This window comes from Ahaetulla prasina, chromosome 5 (assembly GCF_028640845.1).
Source record: "Ahaetulla prasina isolate Xishuangbanna chromosome 5, ASM2864084v1, whole genome shotgun sequence".
In the NCBI taxonomy this organism is placed as follows: Eukaryota; Metazoa; Chordata; class Lepidosauria; order Squamata; family Colubridae; genus Ahaetulla; species Ahaetulla prasina.
Genome location: NC_080543.1, coordinates 31,649,909 through 31,673,772, shown reverse-complemented (window position 1 = coordinate 31,673,772; position 23,864 = coordinate 31,649,909). Strand labels below are relative to the sequence as shown.

General features: G+C 36.0%; 1 protein-coding gene and 1 long non-coding RNA gene across 4 annotated transcripts in view; one reads left to right on the top strand and one right to left on the bottom strand.

The window, feature by feature from the left end:
- Window positions 1-20,710, top strand: part of LOC131199849 (uncharacterized) — a 29,597-nt gene extending 8,887 nt beyond the window's left edge. Inside the window, exons 2-3 of the long non-coding RNA XR_009155442.1 lie at window positions 18,595-18,666; window positions 19,627-20,710. This is a non-coding gene — a long non-coding RNA (uncharacterized LOC131199849). The remainder of the gene's footprint in view (window positions 1-18,594; window positions 18,667-19,626) is intronic.
- SERTM1 (serine rich and transmembrane domain containing 1) lies at window positions 5,203-23,619 on the bottom strand. Of its 3 annotated transcripts, none has more exons than XM_058186072.1 (2): window positions 16,822-18,573; window positions 5,203-6,236 (listed from the first exon to the last, which is right to left on the bottom strand). In XM_058186072.1, exon 2 carries the CDS (start codon window positions 6,088-6,090, stop codon window positions 5,767-5,769), a length of 324 nt encoding a protein of 107 aa, XP_058042055.1. In that variant the 5' UTR covers window positions 6,091-6,236; window positions 16,822-18,573; the 3' UTR covers window positions 5,203-5,766. The 3 variants fall into 3 exon arrangements, 1 of the variants encoding a protein (XP_058042055.1); XR_009155441.1 differs by lacking the exon at window positions 16,822-18,573 and adding an exon at window positions 21,039-23,619 and having other exon boundaries at window positions 6,097-6,236; XR_009155440.1 differs by lacking the exon at window positions 5,203-6,236 and adding an exon at window positions 14,994-16,451.
- Between the last annotated feature and the right edge of the window lie 245 nt (window positions 23,620-23,864).

Below are 23,864 nucleotides of genomic sequence, written 5' to 3'. Positions count from 1 at the left end.
AGTAAAACACTAGCTAGATCACTATCTAACATTGAGTGTTGTATCTTATGATTTATGATGATTTTGTTTTATGATTATGATCATGATTTATCAGTTGTTGCTTACACATACGCTGAGAGCTTATGCACCGAAGACAAATTCCTTGTGTGTCTAACCACACTTGGCAAATAAAGAATTCTATTCTGTTAGATGATTTTTGGCCCTTTCAGTCTCTCTAATAGCTCTTAAAAGACACTGGTAAAGCACTTCTGAAAATTTTGCTAAGAAGGCTGTAGAGGCGAGTCTAAGCATTCATCAAGAGTCAACTCTGGTTCAAAGACACCAGCATGCAAAAACCCTTGCTAGAATAGGAGTACCTCCTAAAACACAGAACTAACAGTTCGGAATATAATAATGGTAGCACCTAGTCAGGGTAAGACACTTGTGCAAGGTGTGATATAAATCGGGATTTATTTATTTCATTTATTTATTTGATTGTCATCATATACCGGAAAGGGCTTCAAAATATGTAAGCCAGAACATACAATTCTTTGAGTTGGCTCAAGCCAAATTGGCAGGCTAGACGTTAGTACCGGCAGTGCCTTGTTCAAAGTGGAGGCATAGCTTTCAGCCCATTAGATCTGCTGCTCTTCTTGTCCTTACTGCCTGCTTGCCTCTTTTTTTCTCTAATCTAGAGAAAGACTGTTTAAGAGTAATGAGAAAGATAAGATTTGTTGGACTTTGAGAAAGAAATTCCATTTCAAGGGCTTCAAAGAAAAATCAGAAGGGGACACCCCATTTAGAAATTCAAAGGAAGAAAAGAAGGGGACAGTGGAAGGTTATAAGCATAATCTCTAATTGTTCCAATGAAAAGTAAAAATGACAATTAAACAAGTGCAGCTGCATCGACAGTTCTCTGAGGAGTTAGTTGAGCCTAAAGGAAAGTATTTGTAGGCAATAGACAGAGAGCTACATAACCAAGGTCAAGGCACACAAAGTCATACAAAGTGAAAGAAAATAGTACAAAAACATTAACAATTAGTATGTTCACTCTTGCCCAAATGACAGGATAGAACTATCAGACAGAGAAGAAAATCTATACTAAAATTTAGGAATACCTGCCAACTAAGTAGTAAAACTTTTTAGCATCAGAAAAGAGTTTTTTTATATTTCTGGTTTTGCAAAGCTATTAAATAGCATTTGCCATGATACAGCATGCTGTCTTATGCAGAGAATGGCAGTAGTTGGCTTTCAAGGTATTTTATAATTTTAAATTAAAATTGGTTAAACCAGGTTAACCTATTTGCTTTGTCCCTATCTGTGAAAATTAGACTCAGAAGTAGAAAGATAGTGTAGGTCAGGGGTGTCAAATTGGTGGCCCGTAGGCTAGATGTATCATGTGCAGGCCACTCCCACCAAGTACTGTGAAGGGAAAAAATGTCACAATATGTCATGTGACACAGCAAATTTGACACCCGTGGTATAGGTAATGTAAGTGGAAGGATAATTAACCAAAGGACCTCTTGGTCTTTGGGAGATACTAATAGGAAGGCGTTTCTTATGATCAATTCTTGTATTTATTTTCTAGGTTTATATACCTTTCCAAATACTCCCATTTCAGAGGCTTATATATCTCATCCTGATAGCAAGTTTAAAAATGTAGACAACAACATCAGTCAGTTAACATTCCACTTCTACACCAAGGACAACAGAATTCAGTTAAAAATAAATACCATAAACCACAGAGGGAATGTGTGTAAGAGCTGGGATCAGTGGTGAATGCTCCTGGTCGTGATGGCAACAGGTGATTTGGAAAAGTGGTAGCAAAATTCCCCCCCGCCGATGCCCACCCAATCGCCCGGTCTCCCGTTTGCCGCTTCTTTCTGGCTCGCTCGCTTTTCCTGCCCGAATAGTAGAAATAGGTTGTAAAAAATGCTTTTAAAAGGTAAAGTTGAGCCACACGATCATCAGAGCCTTTTTTATTATTATTTTTAAAAGCATTTTTTTACAACCTATTTGGCCAAATAGGTTGTAAAAAAAGGCTCTGACGATCACAGGTGAGCCGCGCAGTTGTCAGAATCTTTTTTTACTTTTAAAAGCATTTTTTACAACCTATTCAGCCGAATAAGTTGCAGAAAAAGTTTTTAAAAGTAAAAAAAAAAGATCACGCACCACAGCTGATCACACACACCCGCCCCCTTTTCTACTTACCCCATGCCTCCTTTTGGTGTGCACTGCGTGTGCACCTCACAGTTGGTGCATGGTGTACACTGTGTAGTGCGCGTTTAACACGCATGCGCAGCCAGCAAACCGGTAGTAAACCGGTTCAGATTTCACCACTGGCTGGGATCATACAGGATGACAAAGTTCCAAAAAAAGAGGCATTGATTAAAAAGACTGACTTCTGAAGTTCCTGCTAACTTTCTTTGATTTGACTGCAGGAACAATTTGGAGAAAATTGTTTGAAGATAGTTAGGTCTTGAGCTCTGCAAGGATATATGAGCCATGAAGGCTTATATGCTTGCTCCTTGCCTGGAAATCTTTTCTCAGTCTTCTTTCTTGGCTTTATGTTGCATTAGGAGCTACAATTATCCTCAATAAATGTTTTTTGTTTTCTTGTAAACAAATTAAGCAACATCTGCTGCTTTTGAATTTTTCTTACCAGGAGTAGGGAACAGATTATAGAAAATTCAATCTTACTTTTAAATGCTACCAGTATTGTTCTTTTCATTGTTTAACTTCTCTCTATAATTTTCCTTCTCACAAGTGGTATTGGCTGTTTCATTTTTGATCAAGAAAGTATTTTCAGATCATAAAATTCAACAAAAACAGTGGAACTCATTAACATATTATTTATTTTTAATACATAAAATTTCAGTTGGAATATTTAAGAGATTGGAATTAATACATTCATTCTTAATGCATAAAATTTCTAATGGAATATCCCAAAGCCATTTGTATAGTGTTAACTTATAGCAATATATGAAAGTAGGGTATAAATTAAGATATAAAAATAATTTTTAAATCTTTGAAGCATCTTCATTAGGATTTTCATCTGGATGGCAAGATTCCAAATGAATGTCTAAATTTATTTCTTTAATTTATATGGCTGACCATGTCATATAAATGATTGGGTAGCTAACAATTAAAGCAGAATAAAAAATAGTAAAAATAATTAAAGTCATAAGGAAATATAAATAGCATAAAATAGCAGAGAACAGTCGTAACATCGCACACTCCAAATAACTACAAAATGGGCTCGTCCATATTATTGGAGCCTCAGGCTTGATGGCAATGATGACAAACCCAAATTTTTAATGCCTTGCAAAAGGCCAGCAGGGCTAGGTCAAGTCTGATGGGAGGTGGGGAAATGATGTTCCAATGAGTCCAATCTATGCTTAAATATCTCAGTATAAGAAATCTGCTTTGCTCCTGGATAGCTCTTTCTATTAGATGGCTTTTCTGAATGTTCAGCAAAGTCTGCTTCTCTCCAGGTTACATCCTGCTCACTGAAACAATCTAACTCCTGCTCTGTTTGCAGAGGCAACAAAGAACAGTGAGTTTCCACTTTTTATAGTCCTTCATATAAAGATATTTACAAGAACTTTTGGGCTTCTTTCTTCTTATTTTCTCCAAACAAATATATCCAGATTTTTCAATTGCTCCTCCAGGACTTCCATCTTTGCCATTTACCTTAGGATCATAGGCATCCAATGTAAATTTTAATTAAAAAAGAAGAAGATGCAAACCTTGGCCTTTTATACATATGCATCAACACTGAGTGCAAGTACTTAAGTCATGGGAAGGGAGTGTTGTGATGTAACAACAACACACTCCATAACTTGTCCAATTTTGAACCCAACCAGAAACACCTGTGCTTAAGATAATCTCTTGTTCAGCATTCCCAACCTGGGTGCCCTCCAGACCTGTAGACTTCAGTTCCCATAATTCCTCAGCCCAGGTTCATCTTTGCTGAGAATTTTGAAAATTGAAGTCCACATATTTGGGAAATGGGCTCAGACAAACAACAACAACAACAGCCTGTCCTCAAGTCCATTCAGGAAGTTAAAATTGTATTTAGAGTAATAGTGCATTGATGTAAAATTTTGTCTTGGCCTATTCCAAAGCATGTCCTTCATGGCACCTTTTATATAACAAACCCAAAGGAAGTTTGAAGGTTCAACAAAGATTTCTTTAATAAATAATTGCTCACAATTGTTCATGAGTTTCAGCCTGCTTATCTGTAAGATAAATGTACCTCAACTCAAAATTTGTTGGAAGTTGCATTTTTTAATTATATATCATATATTTACTGGGACCAGGCATCTACATGGCAGAGGGAGGGATTTAAAAAAGTCAAGATAATAGCCCCAATCATGCTATCAAAGCCCTGCCCCTTTTAATGTACATTATGTATTTGGCACAGTCTACAGGTAGTCCTTGACTTATGGCCATTCATTTAGCAATTGTTTGAAGTTGCAACAGCATTGAAAAACGTGACTTATGACCAATCTTCACACTTACAACTAGTGTAGCACAGTGATCAGAATTTGGAAACTGGGCAACTAGCAAACATTTGACAGTTGCAGCATCCCAGGTTCACTATTTGCACCCTTCCCAGCGAGCTTCCAAAAAGCAAAGTCAACAGAGGAAGCTGGATACACTTAATGATTCATTTAAAACTGCAGTGGTTCAATTAACAATTGACAAAAAGGTCATAAAATCAAGTGTGACTCACTTAACAACTGCTTTGCATAGCAACAAATTCTGGTCCCATTTGTGGTTGTAAGTTAAGGACTACCTATACTGACATAGTTATAGCCATCATGTTCACCTTTTTTAAACATCTCTTTCTGCAGGACCACTGTCTGGGATATTGTTGGAAATACTAGTTTCACATTAGGTTAGCTTCCCTTCCCTTCCCTTCTTTTTTTTCTTTCTTCCTTTTTTGAAAATAAAATTAAATAGATCAGTGAGTGGTGATCATCACAGAACATATTGAAAAGGATATTATATACATAATATTCTGATGCATAATCTAGAAAAGTATGTAAATCTACAAATCCAACAAATGCAATAAGTCTGAAGTAATTAGTACATACATTAATTATAGTTGTTCCACTGAAATATAAAGATCAGGCAATGTAGGGAAAATTACAGGAACATGATTATTAACTAGATTTTATATTAGCTTTCTTTCTTTCTTTCACATTTACAGGAAAATTGTCTTGCTTGTGTAGCAGAATGGTCTTGCTATGGAATACAATTAAACATCCTTGAGCTTTGAGATCGGTAAACAGAAGCAGGAAGCCAGATATTCCCATGTACAGTTTAAATAGCTGTATCTCCTTTGTAGCAGGTGGTAGCACCTTTAAAACTTGGATAATCTTGAAATCCTAAGTAGCATTTAACCTGGGTAGTACTTTGATGAGAGACCACCAGATATCTCAGAATCATAAGCTGGGAAGTTGAAAAAAAATCTTGGAAGAGGTCAAAGGCAAACAATTTTTCTAATGTTATTAAGAAAATAAGATGTCTTCTTATAATCACTTAAGGAGCAGATTGATTTGAGAAAGAATGTACTTTTCATTATCTTCAGAAGGGGCTGGGAAAAACACTACAAAATTCTAAGACTATTAAGAGGCATAGCTCAGTATGTGACCTTAAGAGGAAAAGTTCAATATCGTCTCTTCTCTGACAAATCTTGCATGGCTTAGTCTTCCGGCTATGTTGAAGACCTGGACTGAGATGCTATTCCATGCACAATAGATTTCCTTCCTTGGCTTCTCATGATGAAAGGTTTGAAAAAGCTGATCTCTGGGAAGAAATGCTACAGACTTCTAAATTTGTAAAGGAACTCCCAGCATCACTGGTGTATTCTGGATAGGAGGAGCTAGAGGAGATGATGTTTTTCAATCTCTGAAGTGCAATAATTAACAGCAAAAGAAGGAATGCCAAGAGGCTAAGGAAGATTGAAACATAAACATAGACGTTTGACATGTGATTGGAAGGTGAATCCATGGATGTTGAGAGAGAGGTGGGATACAGCTCCAAAAAAGTTCCATTTTCAATATTTGCTATTAATCCAGATGTGGAGTTGAGTTCTGACATTTTTTTAAAAAATATTATTAATATGTGTATTTAGTAACACAATGAAAAAGACTTAGTAGTCAAAAAGAATTTTCTGTAAAACCTGTGGCATCTTGAGCCATTTTAAATCCTTATAGCTGATTTTAACAGCATGTTATGTCTTGGTGCTGTAAAGAGATAAAAATTGAAGGAGACAATGAAGCAATAGCATTTAAATATTAATTTCTGTTGACAGTTTCATTCAATATTATTTTGAAATAATATATTGTTATATATAAAAACAATTTCTATTTCATGTAGGTTAAAATGAAAAGAAAACAGGCATGGATATTTTGAATACATATTTTACATTTATAACCAGGGAAGTAATTTAATAGATTGAAAATCTGAGCTGTGCATACTGCTATATATCTTGCAATTAACCCACAGTAAATTAATTTCTATAATGCTATTATTTAATACTGATCTGGTACAAATCAATTAGCACATTTGTTTGAATTTTCTGAGATATTTGAGAATTGCCTTTTTGATCAGTCAAATGGTAATTCAATGCGTAGGTTTATGATTTGGAAGCTACATTATTTATTCTTGTTCCAGACATGATTTTGCTCTTCAAATCTTTGTCTACAACTCTCATCATCATATTAGAATGATAGAAATATCATCTCCGGTTGAGAGAGATACTTAAAGGAAAAACAAATAGACATAGAAACAGACAGACCCACTGCCCAAACAAGGATTAACAGGACCTTATCAAATTAATATCACTTAGAAAACACAAAAAATATCTTTGAATGTCTTTTGCTTTGTTATAACCCCAAGTAAGAACTCATTTTTTTTCTTCCGAGTTGTTTTCATGGAGATAATCTGCATGGAAATAGATGGCTGATCTATAAACACTAAATGCAGTATAGAACTTTTTGGTTTTATGTAGAGGGTGTCTTAATCCTCTAAGTGTAAACATTTTAATTTAAGCAAAGGTTTCATATGTAATTGGTCTCTTGCTGCTAAAGTTGACGAAATGTTGGCTTTCTTTGTGGTCTTTTATAGTTAGGTTTGGGTTGGAGTTTTCATAATGGAGTTTTCATTGTGTTTTTAATTACACTTCTCTTTGGTTTCTTTAAGTACCCTGTACTGGCTTTTTAAAACCATGAAATGCTTAACAAAAAGTGATAATAATATACCAAATTTTCATTGGGCTAATTTTCATTGAAACTATGCATTCAGAGAGACAAGAAAACATTTGCTTAAAAACCCTTATTGTTTTGTATGTTTTGGGACTTGAGGAAAGTATAGCTATAGTAATCTGCTACTCTTATATGATAATTTAAAATTGTTCCTCACTTAGCAACTGTTTGAATTTATAATGGTGAGTGGTACTTATGACTAGTCCTCACACTTACGCTGGTTGTGGTGTCCCATGGTCATGGGATCATCATTTGTGACCTCCTTTGCCAGCTTCCTACAAGCAAAATCAGTGGGGAAGCTGGCAGAAATGATGGCAACTACATCATTGCTTAATGACAGCATGGCATTCACTTAACAATTGCAAATAGCGCCAAAAGTTCTGTGACAAAGTGACACAATCACATGACATCATGCTTTATAACCCTGTAACTTAGTAACAGAAATTCCGGTCCCAATTGTGTCATTAACAAAGATCACTTGTACTGCTTTTCAGAGAAAAGAGAAAATATACTGCAAATAACTTTATTTACGCACAAGTGTGAAAAACAGAATAGAATAGTAAGATACAAAGTAGAGAAGTCTTACTGCAGGCAATGCAAAATACATTTAAACATGGTATGGATACAGTTGGGGAGCAAATATAACATACTACTCCATCATTATTCTGCCACTCTAAAATGCTGTTGCCAGTGAGGTGCTAGGTAAAATTATTCATGTTCATTCAGGCCTGTTACTATATTTACATGTTTATTTTAAGTATGCATAATTGCCCAGCAACTTTTTAATTACTCTGGCTGCTGCTTTTATTGTTTATTCAATAGTATTATTTTAATTACTGTATTAACTTTATTCAAACAAAGCAATATTTGATTTTAATGTACTGTAAGTTGAAAGATCTGAGCCCATTTCACACTGAAGAAACAAAAAAAGCTTATGATCTCTTTTCAACTACTGGAAGAATGTAAACAAAAGAAAATTAAGACTTCAGAGTATAATATAGGGAATGATTTATTCTACAGATTGCAGCTGAATGTTAGAAAAAACTTCTGTTGGAAGAAATATCCATCTGGGTTCAGTTCCAAGTGGGGACAAAGACACTGGAAACATGGAGGCTGCTTGGAAAGATGGTTTAATGGTGGACAGGATCACATGGCTTGAGATCCTGAACAGAAAATGGATGAGATCCTGTGTGCTCCCTGGCTTTATGCTTTTTCTGAGCTTTGAACTTTCTGGGGCACAGCAAGAGTATCCTGATTGGTTGTCAGACTCCCAGGGAGTGGGGGTCTTAGCTAGCCTTGCTGGCTGATGTAATGTTCCCAGGTGTCATGTGGTGAGTTTCAGTTGCTAGATGGGTCCTATTATGTTGCAGATGATAGCCCCATTGACAAAGGTGGGGAGAATGAGTTTCTACCTCTGACCCATTGACAAAGGTGGGGGGAAATGAGTGAGCTTGGCTGAGGCTTTAATGGCCCATTGACAAAGGTGTGGGGGGGTGTCAGGAAGCTGCTTTGTCTTTAAAACATGTTTCTCCATTTCTCATCCAGGGAAATATATTCTGCCTTTTTAAATATTTTTTAAAATATTTCATTCTTCTAGGAGGGGGGTGGGTGCTAAATTCCTACACTTCCTAATAGCAAACAGTAGTTTGAGCTAAGATTTAAAGGTAGTTGACTATCTAAAACAGCAGGCATAGGAAACATTGCATTTGAAAAGTAAGTAGCGATATGGTATCAATGATTTACCATATGAAATTCTGGATTGGCTTTAGAATGCCCCATTGCCCCCTGTATCTGTTACTATTTGTTTATCCAATTTTCCAATCAACAATTGAAACAAAGCAATAAAATAGTTATCCTTGTGTTATACTAGTTGATAGTACTTGATAATCTAGTTGATAATATTTTCTTTTATTTTCTTTTTATGCTAGATTGATAAAACGTATCCACAAAATATGAAATGAGTTGACAATGCAATAATTTCAGCTAACTGAAATATTTACATGCAATCATTCTTTGAATTACATATATTTGAATGCCTATATATTAAGGCATAATTGAGCAAACATATTCAAAGAATGCAGGTGAAACTAAATTTTTCATTTAATATATCTAAAGAGGATAAGTAACATTTAAGAGATATGACCAGATATGAGAATCTGAAATAAGATTCTGATGGGATCATGTCACTCTTCTACTACTGCAATAAATTGGATGTTCATTCAGATAAGCTTGTCTGCACAGTGACATAAATTCTCTTACATTTTCAGTCTCCCTCATTCCTTTCTGCATAATTTGATTCTCTTTATTTATCCACCTGTTTCTGTGAAAAAACAACTTACAACTTACTGATTTGCAAAGCCTATCCACAAATTGTGTACTGAAATACAGTACAATTTAGGACTTTGCCTGGAAAAGAAGTTCTCAGTGCTAGTAATTTGCTATACCATCTTGCTCTATCACCTTCCAATCAGGATCAGACTAAAATCTCATGAATCTACTGGAGAATTCTATCAGTATTTCTTACATCTACAAAAGTATTCCAATACTTTTCATTCTTTTTATTAACTGTTAAAACTGCTTAATTGCATTTTGGAGCAAATCTGCATTAATACCAAGTAACTTTGGTCCTCCAAGATAAGCTTTTTTTAAAAAAAACAAAAAACAAACAAACATTAATTAGTGAATCTAGGAACACTCCAAGCTATATGATCTTGTACGGCTTAAGAGAAGTCTAGCAAACCCAGTGGTGGCATTTCCTCTAAGCAGATTACCATGTGCCAATTCAATGTCTGTAGAGATTCTCAGTCATCCAAGTCATGGTTTTCCCAAAGGTACTTCTTCAGGAGGCAACTGGACTTCCTTGTTTTGTTTTGTTTTTGTCTTTAAAAAAAAAGTCCAGTTGCCTCCTGAAAAAGCACCTTTGAGTTGGCTTTTATTGACTAGTCACTAATGTTTAGTAGATTCCAAATTACATAGGACATCTTTAAATAGTTAATAACAGAACAGATTTTCCAATGAGGCGGTGGGATCTATTTCATTGGTTATATTTAAGAAAAATCTAGCCAGCCATCTGTTCTGGCATACAAGCAAGAACTGAATATTAGTCTAAATGACTCCTTACAGTCCCTGGTTTTACAGTTACATGAAATAAAATTCCTTGGTTTCTTTCTAGCTTATTAAATTCAGAAAGGAACAGTGACTATTTGAATTTTACACAAATTTTTAACTTTTCTGTATAAGAGGTGCCAGTGGCCTGATTGATATTTGCAGAATTTGCACTACAGCTACTAAATTTTTAAACAACTTTGGGAATTTAGCAAGACAGATGAAGAGAATCTCTGCCTGAGTTTTGAACAATGTATATATTTATCCTTTTAGCAATTTTCAAGTTTTCAGTAAACAAAAGCTACAAATTCATGCATCTTTAATGAAAATAAGGACATCTTCTAATTTTACTATAATGAAAACAAAAAGCAATATTCACAATGAAGAAAAATTGGTGCTACATATGAAGCACATACTCCAAAGCTCCTTGATTGTGAATATCCATTAAGATATGAGAAATAATTTTTCATGTCACATTAAAGCATCAATGTCACTAATGTCAATAATGTAAACATTATTGTATCTTTACTGCAGAGTACAAATCTCATTTACTCCCAGGCAGACTGATCAGTAAACAAGTTATATGAGAATGACATGCTGATGTTTAATATGAGTAAGGCAATAGATTCTTGACAGGTTTATAGGACAGGAAATTCTGTTGAAAAATCTATGACAGATCCTGGAATGAGAGTTAGTGTTACAATGGACATCAACTAGTATTTTTCAAGTTGGCAACTTTAAGATGTGTGGTTCTCGATGCTGGCTGAGGAATTCTGGGAATTGAATTCTACACACCTTAAATTTGCCAAGGTATAGGCATATCTTATATGAAATGACTATATTTGAGTGTAGGGAAGATCAACTCATAAATCAGCCTATAGATTTTTCTCCCAAATTTCCTGGTAGAATCTCTGAAAGATGCAATGGTTTATGCTGTAAACATATTTAGAATCAGATAACAATTTTCCGGGGTGGGATTTGAATCCCTTGTTATATTGCTTTTATCCCTTTTGTCTTGGAATCACTTAACCCTAAAATTGGCCCAAATGTAATAAAGAAAAATACCTGATGTAACAAGAGCTACTGCATAATACATCATGAACTCCCTGGATAATTGCATTTATTAGTGCAAAATACCACTGCAAAAAATTAAAGATAATGGAACTCAACTACACCCTCTATTTTAGAACTGGGAATTGATGATACTTTCAAGTTTAATTATGGAAGCCTCACTTCATATAATAGAAAGCTACAATTCACCATGCACGCAATATACACGCAATCTACTCCCCAGATGCTTCAAATCATTTCCCAACCCACTTCCAGTTTTCACTTCATTGTTTCTATTTTCAACCAATGAAATTCACTAAGAATGAATGTGTGCATCATTGTCACTGTATGAAACTAATATAAATTCTTCCCCTTTGCTCCTTTTCTTCTTCATGCCCTATAAGTCTCTTTAATAAATTCTTTTCACATGCTACAGCGCATTTGAATATTTGTTTCCAACACTGCAAGCAGCATGGCAGTTTTCAATCACAGCTGAGACAACAATTGCCTGAATGATTACATGAGCTGGTCCTGGAATACAAAATGAAAAACAAAAACAAAACCATGCAGAAATATACTTTGGGGAAAAAATATGTTCATTCACTCTACTTAAAATGAAATGTATAGAATTGTTTTAGAAGAAGACCATGAAAAGCAGTTGGATAATGTTGGAGAAACAAACCCAATTCAAAGTTACTGAGAATAACTATAGTTTGTCAAAGGTTGGATAAGATACCTTATAGTTACACAAGTTATCTGGCATGTTCACATATAATCAGAAAGATAGGCCTCTTATCAAACCATAGAAGTGTTCAGTTTCTGTTATAATACAGGACACTGTTTTCTAACAGCCTTGGAATTTAGAAGAGCTGAGTTTACCTATTCCATTGAATTAGGTATTACAATATGTATAGCTCCAGCAGAAAATAACCCAGTAGCATACATCCTGGTCAATCCTGAATCCACAATCTTTCAGGGAAAGTTTATCACACATCCTAAAGCAACATGTATTAATCTAGTTTCTGATTAAAGGATGAGCAACACACTTTTTATTATACTTGCTTTATTGTTTGATTCTCCTAGCCACCATTCTCTTGCATCTTTTAATCCTTCTGTAAAAATGTAAGTTCCATCTTCTCATAGTGCCATATTGCCCTAACCGAGAGCAGAATATGGACTATTTCTCTAAGCAGCTTCATTATATATAGTTCCTTCGTTTTCCAAACATTACAGTTATCTGCCTAGCTATGGAGTCCTTTGTGTTCTCTGAGCTTGGTTATTTGCTTGCAGACATTTCATTATCTGACTAGGTAACATGAAAGCACCAATGACACCACAGTTCAACTCTAAAGTACATATATTCTGTTTTATTGGAATCTGCTTCCTAAGCAGAGGTTATGCTGATGGCAACAGATATTACTTAGAATAGATTATTCACTACATTTTTAGAAAAGCTATAAATGGTTTACTGCTACAAAACCAGAAACCATTTTATAGTTGTATTACTTTTTAATATTATTTTAATACATGTTAATATTAGGTTGAGTTCAGATTTAGAATTTAGAATCTTATCCCGTAAATTAGAAAGTTAAAATACAATCTCCTTATACTGTAGCCTCCTGGTGAGTTCTATAGTTTTCTTAGTAACAATAAAATGACTTGACATTTTCTTTTTGATTTTCTTTCATACTGAATCTAATCTTAGCCTTGAGATTTTCTAGTCGCCTCTTATCTATGCATTAACCAGGATCTTTATCAGCTTGTGGAGAATGGCCAAGGACAATTAGATGTCATTTAGCTCAGTTTGATTTCTGGTGATTTATATGGATGGTTTGAACTGCACTGGACTAACCCTCCACTGATTTCAATTGGTCTCTTTGAAATGATTAAATCTAAATGTAGTATATTAAATTAATCATGGTATTTTAAATATAACTGAGTGTCCTAAGTAGGTACAAAATGGTTTAAGTTTAAAATGCCCACATTATTCTTAATAAAATCACTTGTGTTTGTAATTTCTAACAATCCAATATGGCATTAACATTTGCTTATGTAGCAATGAGCAAATTTTTTGAAACTCAAGATAAGTGCATGTTAAAAATAAAACATTGGGTAATATTGAAATTAGAAAGGATTTGATACTTGATATTATGAAGCCTCCATAATACTTCAGCATGTTAGACATTTTGAAATCATCACAGATTGTGATAAAATGTGTGTTTCTCATTGCAATACAGCTGTTGTTCTTTGCAGTACTGTGACAGGTAAATCCATTAGCAAGCTAGTGCTATGCTGAAAAGAGAGCCTATCAAACATCATGTTTAACATCTATGGTTAGTCATTAACAACCATTCATTTAGTGACCATTTAAAGTTATGACAGCACTGAAAAAAGTGACTTGCTTTCTTACTCCTTTCGTAACACTTAACGATTGTTGCAGCCTCTCTGTGTTTGTGTGATTGTGATTTAGGTGCTTGGCAATCAAGCATTTATGATGGTCACAGCATCCTGTGGACACAGGATTGCCATTTGCAACCTTCCCAGTCAGTCAATAGGGAAGCTGACAGGAAAGGTTGCAAGTCACAGTCATGTGATGTCTCCTGAATGGCCACAGTGATTCGCTTAACAAATGTGGCAAAAAAGGTCATGAAATCATGTGCTCACTTAGCAACCGGAAGCCAACAACACTTAACAACTTAACTTAAATCTCTTAACAAACACCTCAAGTCAAGCGCTATCTGTAGTAAAGAAGAAAGTCAATCACTTTGGACCAGCAACACAAGCATGCATTTTATTTGGGAGTTAGTACACATGAAAAGAATTGGCGTTGATCGTCCTTTCCAACTCAATGATTCTGTCTTATTGCAATCATTGAAACTCTGTCATTCTGAATGTTCAGACTGGCATGGACTGCTTGCAGACATTTCATTATCTGACTAGGTAACATGAAAGCACCAATGACACCACAGTTCAACTCTAAAGTACATATATTCTGTTTTATTGGAATCTGCTTCCTAAGCAGAGGTTATGCTGATGGCAACAGATATTACTTAGAATAGATTATTCACTACATTTTTAGAAAAGCTATAAATGGTTTACTGCTACAAAACCAGAAACCATTTTATAGTTGTATTACTTTTTAATATTATTTTAATACATGTTAATATTAGGTTGAGTTCAGATTTAGAATTTAGAATCTTATCCCGTAAATTAGAAAGTTAAAATACAATCTCCTTAGCCTCCTGGTGAGTTCTATAGTTTTCTTAGTAACAATAAAATGACTTGACATTTTCTTTTTGATTTTCTTTCATACTGAATCTAATCTTAGCCTTGAGATTTTCTAGTCGCCTCTTATCTATGCATTAACCAGGATCTTTATCAGCTTGTGGAGAATGGCCAAGGACAATTAGATGTCATTTAGTTCAGTTTGATTTCTGGTGATTTATATGGATGGTTTGAACTGCACTGGACTAACCCTCCACTGATTTCAATTGGTCTCTTTGAAATGATTAAATCTAAATGTAGTATATTAAATTAATCATGGTATTTTAAATATAACTGAGTGTCCTAAGTAGGTACAAAATGGTTTAAGTTTAAAATGCCCACATTATTCTTAATAAAATCACTTGTGTTTGTAATTTCTAACAATCCAATATGGCGTTAACATTTGCTTATGTAGCAATGAGCAAATTTTTTGAAACTCAAGATAAGTGCATGTTAAAAATAAAACATTGGGTAATATTGAAATTAGAAAGGATTTGATACTTGATATTATGAAGCCTCCATAATACTTCAGCATGTTAGACATTTTGAAATCATCACAGATTGTGATAAAATTTGTGTTTCTCCTTGCAATACAGCTGTTGTTCTTTGCAGTACTGTGACAGGTAAATCCATTAGCAAGCTAGTGCTATGCTGAAAAGAGAGCCTATCAAACATCATGTTTAACATCTATGGTTAGTCATTAACAACCATTCATTTAGTGACCATTTAAAGTTATGACAGCACTGAAAAAAGTGACTTGCTTTCTTACTCCTTTCGTAACACTTAACGATTGTTGCAGCCTCTCTGTGTTTGTGTGATTGTGTTTTAGGTGCTTGGCAATCAAGCATTTATGATGGCCACAGCATCCTGTGGACACAGGATTGCCATTTGCAACCTTCCCAGTCAGTCAATAGGGAAGCTGACAGGAAAGGTTGCAAGTCACAGTCACGTGATGTCTCCTGAATGGCCACAGTGATTCCATTAACAAATGTGGCAAAAAAGGTCATGAAATCATGTGCTCACTTAGCAACCGGAAGCCAACAACACTTAACAACTTAACTTAAATCTCTTAACAAACACCTCAGGTCAAGCGCTATCTGTAGTAAAGAAGAAAGTCAATCCCTTTGGACCAGCAACACAAGCATGCATTTTATTTGGGAGTTAGTACACATGAAAAGAATTGGCGTTGATGGTCCTTTCCAACTCAATGATTCTGTCTTATTGCAAGCATTGAAACTGTGTCATTCTGAATGTTCAGACTGACATGGACTGTTTGCATATAATTTGACACATGATGAAGCATTCAGATATCATATTCACTTGTGGCACAGAATATGCATCATAAATAATTCTGGCACCTTCCTAACAGGGACCATACATTTTTCTCTCTGCAGTGTAAAATGTAGATATTTTGGATTTATCCAGAAGATTTCTGTGCTACCATATGACATTTAATAAATACAAATATTAAGGACAGCTAATACAACTAATAATTCAATAATGTAAAATTTGAAAAGACATACGAAGGAAAAATATTTAACAGGCGCAAAATGCACATTTAATTAAGTTGAATGTTTAAATAAAAGTACATGTGTTTTAAGAAGGCAGTAAAGAAGATGAAATGTCAGGGAAGCTCTTTTATTGAGTTAAACCATTCTTTCATCTAGTCCAGTTCCGATGACACTGAATGCCAGCAGCTCTGCATGATTTCAGAGATGCATTTCTCCAGGCTGCCTGGAGACATCAGAAGTTGAACCTTGGCCTCTGCTATGCCGCCTAAAGACACAAATCACACAATAAAACTAGCTGAAAGCTGAAACAATTCAACAAGCTGAGAAAATGAACTGATCTTCATTTGATGTCAAGAGGCAGGCATTTAAAGAGGACATTCAGTTGCTGGGACACTACTACTACTTCAACAACAGCAACAACTAGCTTCTCTCCTGCAATAGTGTCATAATCATTTGGTAAAAATACCGAGAAAAAGCTTCTAAATCATTTAATGATTGGGGCCTGCAGAGAAATAAATCATATAATTGTACTTGGAATGTAACCAAAATGTCAAAGGATAGCGTATTATAGTAACCTAAATGGACATCAGAAAATGGATGGCTTAAGAAAAGTGTTTCCTGCCCAGTTTACTAACCTAAGCGGAGATTCTTGGTTCTACAGTGTAGAGACCACCTTTATCTTCAATGATGCAGATGGATCAATGATTTCAAATCAACTCCATTGTTGGCCAAAGTCTCATAATGGGTTCCTTCTCTTATGAAAAGGTTTCTAGATAATCAGACAGCAAAAGCAGGAGACCATAAATATCATGTTAACCACCATACTATTTAAATATCTGGAATCCTGAATGTACTATAATTGTAAAGTCCCAAGGGAAAATTGAAATAAGGGGTCTTGGCAGCTTCACAGACTGGGTTTATCTATCTCTATTACCTCTCAAGTCTGCTAGTCTCTCCACGCCCCTGTAAAATTTCTCCTTATAGCCACCAAGATTGATTCAGATTTTGTCACATTCAGATTTTTTCACCTGTTTATCAGGGCATTTATACTATGCTAAGCTATTATTTCTTTAATTATGTTTCCCTGAAAGAAAACACAATAGCTGGCTTTTCATAACATGTTAATCCCAAACCATACAAATATTATGAGTTACATGAAGTGTTCATTCAACCATGAAGTGTCCATGCTCCAGCTCCAATACTGATTCCACCTCTATAAATGCTCATGGGCCAGCCGTCCACCAGCAACCCAATGCTGACTTTGCTTCCTGCAACTAAGAATTAGCCTTCAGTCATTATACAAACAGCAGCATGGTAGCACAGTGGTTAAGACACTGGGCTTGTTGGCCTGAAAGCCGGCAGCCCAGGTTTGAGGCCCAAGCTTCATGCGATGGAGTGAGCTCCTGTCGTCACTCCAGCTCCTGCCAACCTAGCAGTTCAAAAGCATACAATGTGAGTAGATAAATAGGTATACTTTGGTGGGAAGGTAACAGTGTTCTGTGATGTCATGCTGGCCACATGACCATGGAAATGTCTTCAGAGAGTGCTGACTCAATGGCCTTGAAATGGAAATGAACACAGCCCCCTGTAGTCGGCAACAACTAGCGGAGTAAAATTTGCAGGGACTCCTTTACCTTTATACAAACTCCCTTAACCATCTTGCTGTTAGCCGTTTTTGGAAAACTTTATGAAAATATTTGACAGTTCCTTTGAGAAATGTGTGGCATTTTTGTCATGTTTTTTGGTTATTTGCATTGTAACTATGAAAATGTTTACATTAATTATTTGCAAGTTAGCTTAGAATCAGAACAATGTATACTGATGAGAGAATTGGCTTGTATGGAAGCAGTTTTCCTACTAATACCCATTTATTCTACGCCACTTTGTACAATAATGGCCAACAACTGTAAACTGCATTTATTGCCTGCTATTACCTTTTGACCTTTTAAATTTGGAGAAATTATGGCCGACAAATGCTTTATAGAAAAAGGATAGATGCTTAATTAGACTAATTAAAGCTCTTTATCAAGATCTTATTATGAGGACAATTCTAAACGAGGTTTCAATAGACCAAATCAGCTGCGCCAGAATTTCTGGGAAGCTTTGCTTAGCCACTGTGCAATTCTGCTGAATATACATAATATACTAAAAGCAGTCTGAGAAGTCATTTCTAGAAAACTGAAATATAAAGATTTTCCTTATACAGAATGAAAATGTCATGATCCTTCCTGTCACAATGCAAAAGACTATGGTGATACATGTTCCATAAATTATCTTATTGTTGTTAGAAAACAAGAATGCAGTAATGCTTCTGGCATAATGCAATGAAAACATCTTAAATGACATTCCATATTTTTTTTAAAGCAGATCTTTTACTTTTCTCTCTCTTTCTGCCAATTTTCTTCCAGAGTAAATTGGAAATGCCAGCTGGATTAAATCAAGATGCTCAGAAGCTATATAAATATATTACAGAAGAAAAAGTGAGCAAGTAGCCAAAACAATAACTTTTTAATAATACTAGGTACTACCATATTAATGCAATGGGAAGTATTTTTAAATACTACTTAGTTGGTTCCTTCTTCTTTTTCAACGTACATTTTTAATGTAGAAACAGAATAATTTGTGATGTGAAGGCCAGAATCTTCTAATTTATGATTGGCTTAAATTGATAAGATTCTAATTTAACAAGTTTAAGAAAATTAAAATACAAATACTGAAAATCTACAAAGATAAAATACTATATCCATAATATTGATACATTAAAAAGTATATTTTTCAGTGCAGCAGTAGGCTAATCTCAAATGTTTCCTAAAGTATTGTCGCTCTTGCAATCTTTTATGCATTATAATTATAACAAGCCTATCAGGTATTCATAGCCACTAATTCGTATTTGAGCTTAAAGAACAAATATTGTTTAGGATAAAGCAAGGAGAACTTTGAGTATACCTTTTAGTAAGGTTGCAAATATTACCTGGTACTTTTAAGTTTGGGGGCGATTTTTTATCTAGTAAAAAATCTAATAATAATTACTTAGAAAGAATGACAAAATCTGGCCTAACAGCATAAATATCCAAATGCTTTTTACACTTTAAGCAATATCCCTTATGTTATGACCTGCAGTCAAAACAATAACCTGATTTATATAATGTAATATAATTTATATAACACTCTAACTTGTGATTAGATCAATGTAAAAATACTGAAATAAAACAACTGTTCTATTCCACTGCAACTGTTTTCACACTCTCCACTCTATGTAAGTACATGAAGTATGTTTAAGAAACTTAAATGAGATCTAAGATATCAAAATATTATTTCAAAATTCATATTCTTCTGAGTTCTTTTTAACTACCCTAATGTACTTCTAATTACATAATTGAAAATAAAAATGAAATATCAATATTTTAATATTGATCTTTATGCTTTTACCTCTTTATTAGAAATAAAGCTCCCTGTAAGAGAAGTTCCCACATCTATATTCAACATTGGATAACTGCAGGATCATGCTGTAGCACTGATGATGCTCATGTGTGAAACAACCTTCACAAGTTGAGGACGACCGAATTTATTTATGAATCACCTAACAAAATCTCCAGCAGTTAAATATAAGGCAGCTCATGCTGCTACCAAATGAAGTTTTTTTAATCTAATTTTATACATATCTGCTTTAAAATAGGTGCAGCTAAGTGTGCTAAATCTTAGGTATGAGATTGCAGGATTTCAGTGTAAGGACTGCACATTCTAACACATTTTTATAGAAGAAATAGACATTTCCACCTAGATGAGCATAGACTACTGCAATGATGCATATCTTTTTCAACACATGAGAGAAAGCAACAGACCCCTAAAAGTAAACACTTCACTCATTTTTCTTAAAGGCAAGCTAATTAATGTAGAGTTGCTTCTGAGAAACCAGGACAGACCAGCTCTAAACTGCATACTGAGTTTTGAAATGAAATGGCTATAATATTAGCAGATACACTGCTTAATCTGTTTAGCCACTGCAAGTAATTCATTTGGTGAGAAATTGGTCATGCTGTGGAAAACAATTCTGATGCTTTGGAATTGCTGGTACATGTGTGTGAGAGAGACAGATGGCAATGGAGAGTCGTCTGTATTTCCACACCACTCCCTAACATGTTGCAGTTGGTACAAAAATCCCTGGCAGAACTCTTTGCCCTCTAGACATCAGCCAGAGGGCAAATCATATGCCCTCTGTCTCCGGAGCTTGCCTTTTTTTTTTTTTTTTTGGTGGGGGGGGAACCCAGATGCTGCCCTGAACTAAACTGATAGGTAAAGTCAAAACGACAACCGGAATGCTAGATGGCTTTTGCAGGTGTGTGGAAAGATGGGCAATTGCAGGATTTCAAATCCTATTAAAGATGGTAAAGCCAATATACTCTCCACCTTGCTTTATAAAAACCCAGGGAAAAGGAAAGGAAAGAGACAAAAACGAAACGAAATAATCCATTTCCCATCTAAAAGCTGCATTCCTCTTCACGCCGAATTAGGAATCAACTCTCGCTGAACATTCCGGAGCATATATATTTGGGGGGGGGGGGAGTAAGTCTTAAATAGCATCCGACGGCTTCTCGGATATATTTCGTATCCCGCTTGCACTTGAGAATAAGTTCCAAGGAAGAAATCGGCGAATTCTAATCAGGATCCCGCGCTGGGTTGAGAAATGCTGTGGAATTGCGAACCGGCTTTCTCGGCCACCCCGGGAAGCGGCGGCGATTGAGAAAAAAAGATGCTGCCGGAGGTCATTCGTTCCGAAGACCTTTTCCCCAAGCCCGCCACGCCACGCCTGTTCAGGGAAAGGGATGGGAAGGGAGAAGAGGAACCTACTGACCTGACGGCAGGGACCCTCTCGCGCTTTCTTCAAGGCAGGGCGCCGTCCAGGACGGAGCTCGCTTCCCGGAGAGCCACCAACACGCTCCGCGAGCAGAAGCTGCCAAAGCCGGAGGGGCGGGTCAGAGCAACGAGCCTTTCCCTGGGTGGAGCGATACCGCCGCTTCCATCCAATCGGTCGCCTGCGCCAGCCTCGATTAGCTCGGCAATGGCAAGCCGAACTCAGAGCTGCGGGCCACCGATTGCTTTGCTTCCCACATTTCGCTTAGGCTCCGCATAGGAATGTGACCCGGAGACTTGGTAGTGGTCAGCTTTGCGCTGCTTGGGCTTTTGAACCCGGGTTTCATACATACTGCCTCCGACTGCCAACTTGTAGGAAATCCTCCTTCGCGATTGTTGATGAATTCAAAATATTCCTGGAGAATGACTACGAGACTAGAGACTCACTTTCTTCATCCTAGACCTGAAGTTAACAGAAACGGTGAGGGGGAGTTGGGGTGGAATCTAACAAGAAAATGTAAGATTTCAAACCTAAGAATAGTAATAATAATAATTTAAATAATTGAATGAAGACCGACACCAGCTGAAGAACCGGCATCTGTGATTTCACATCTTGGGCAGGGGTTCTATTCAGCAGGCTCTGACAGGTTCTGGAGAACCGGTAGCAGCAATTTTGAGTAGTTCGGAGAACCGGCAAATACCACCTCTGGCTGGCCCCAGAGTGGAGTGGGAATGGAGATTTTGCAATACCCTTCCCCCAGGAGTGGGGTGGGAATGGAGATTTTAAAATAGAATAAAATAGAATAGAATAGAATAGAATAGAATAGAATAGAATAGAATAGAATAGAATAGAATAGAATTCTTTATTGGCCAAGTGTGATTGGACACACAAGGAATTTGTTTTGGTGCATATGCTCTCAGTGTACATAGAAGAAAAAGAAAAAAAATACCTTCATCATTTTGAAGTATCCTTCCCTGCCAGGGCCACCAAGTCCACCAAGCCATGCCCACAGAAGCAAAAAAAAATTGAATTCCACCACTGATCTTGAGTATATTATAATTTATATGTAACTCATTTTATCTAAGGAGAGAACTCCAGAAATGAGGGTCCCCATTGAAAAGGCACTGATAATGGTACCTGGTGATTTTGGTGAATCTTCAAGACATGATACCTTGTTTAGCAAACTGAATTGTGTTACATTGTGGGTGAATATTATATATGATGTAAAATAGATATAATGAACAGCTTCATTTTCAACTCTCATCCTTGGATTCCTGATGTGAAAGATGAAATAGGTAGTAACCCAATTCTGATACTGTCAAAATGCAATCAAATCCAGAACTTTAAAAAAGGTAGTGTAAAATTTTAAAAAACATGCAGAAACGGTCAATCAGAATAGTGGGCTGAGGAAATTTTACATCCAACAGCCCAGGGATTTGTAGATCAGAGCAAAAGGATATAAATGCATGGGGCCAAGGACTAGACTTGAACTTTGAATGAAAAGAAAAGACAATCATATGGGGAAAGTGAATGGGGACAGCTCAGTGGTATCCAGAGATATAGAATATATTAGGTTGAGGACAGCCATACTAAATATTGGTACACTGAGGTTTAAGTGTGACACCCTAGTGTATCTTAATGGCAATGTGTTCCAAGCAGACCCTCTACCCCACTTTCCAACTTCTTTATGCAATGTGTCATTAGCTTATAGATTTCCTGCTACAAGATATGTTAGAAGGATCACTAGTTTATAGTTTTAAAGGCAGATTAGAAATAATCAAAGAAGCGGGGGTGGGTGGGTTCCAATAAAGGAGAATATTTGTGACTTGGGGTAGAAATGAGAGGTCCTTGATGCTCTCTGAGGCTGGTTATTTTCTTGCAAACGTTTCATTACCCAAACTACTCTAAGTAACATCATCAGTGCTAGGGTTTTTTTTAAAGTACAGATTATATTTGTTTGTTTTATATACCATCACACAGCATAGTAGAGTTTCTGACTAAATATACTAGTGCATATAGTAACAATACATACATCCTAAATTTAAAATGGCACATTAGAAATACCAATTGCAAATCCCTTATGAACAGCCCCATAGTAAGAATTTTTCTGAAGATCGGGAATGATGGCACTGTTTACTTTTCCAATAGGAGAGAAACCTTAGCATTCCTACTCAGGATGTGCATGCTGAATGGGTAGGTTTCATTTAAAGTTCATAGTCTGCAGAATCCTGAGTGCCTGGCCAGCCCATATTGGATTTTATATGTCAAAACCAACTGCACTGAGAATCCTATTGATAATCAGTTTAGCTCTTGCAGCAGTACAGTTCTCATCCAGGAATAAGTGAGCTGCTGCATTTTGAACCAACTTAACTTCTAAATAGTCTTAAAGACATCCTGTAGTAGAGGGCATTACACAAATGTAATCAGAAAGCAAAACTAAGCATACATCGGCTTCTTTCAAGCCAGGCAGTGAGATTTTCAAAACAGGCAAAACATTGACAAACTTCTTGATCCAATAAGAGGAATAAGGATGCTTGCAAATGTATTTCTGATCCGTCTTCCCTGTATTACTTTTGCTTCATTCAAGGTCAGAGAACCAGAAGAGACCACTTTCATATGGTTGAAGCAGACAGTCAGTGGACTGCTTTCCAGACTACTGAGAATGCTCCATGAATCTGTTGGAACCGATTGCATCCATAAAGCACATAGGATAGACCACCTTAATGAACCCTCCTGGCTTGTGGGAAGTTGAGGCAATGGCTATTTATTTATTTATTGCTTGTTTGTTTGTTTAGAAAATTTATATGGCTGCCCACTCAATCTCAG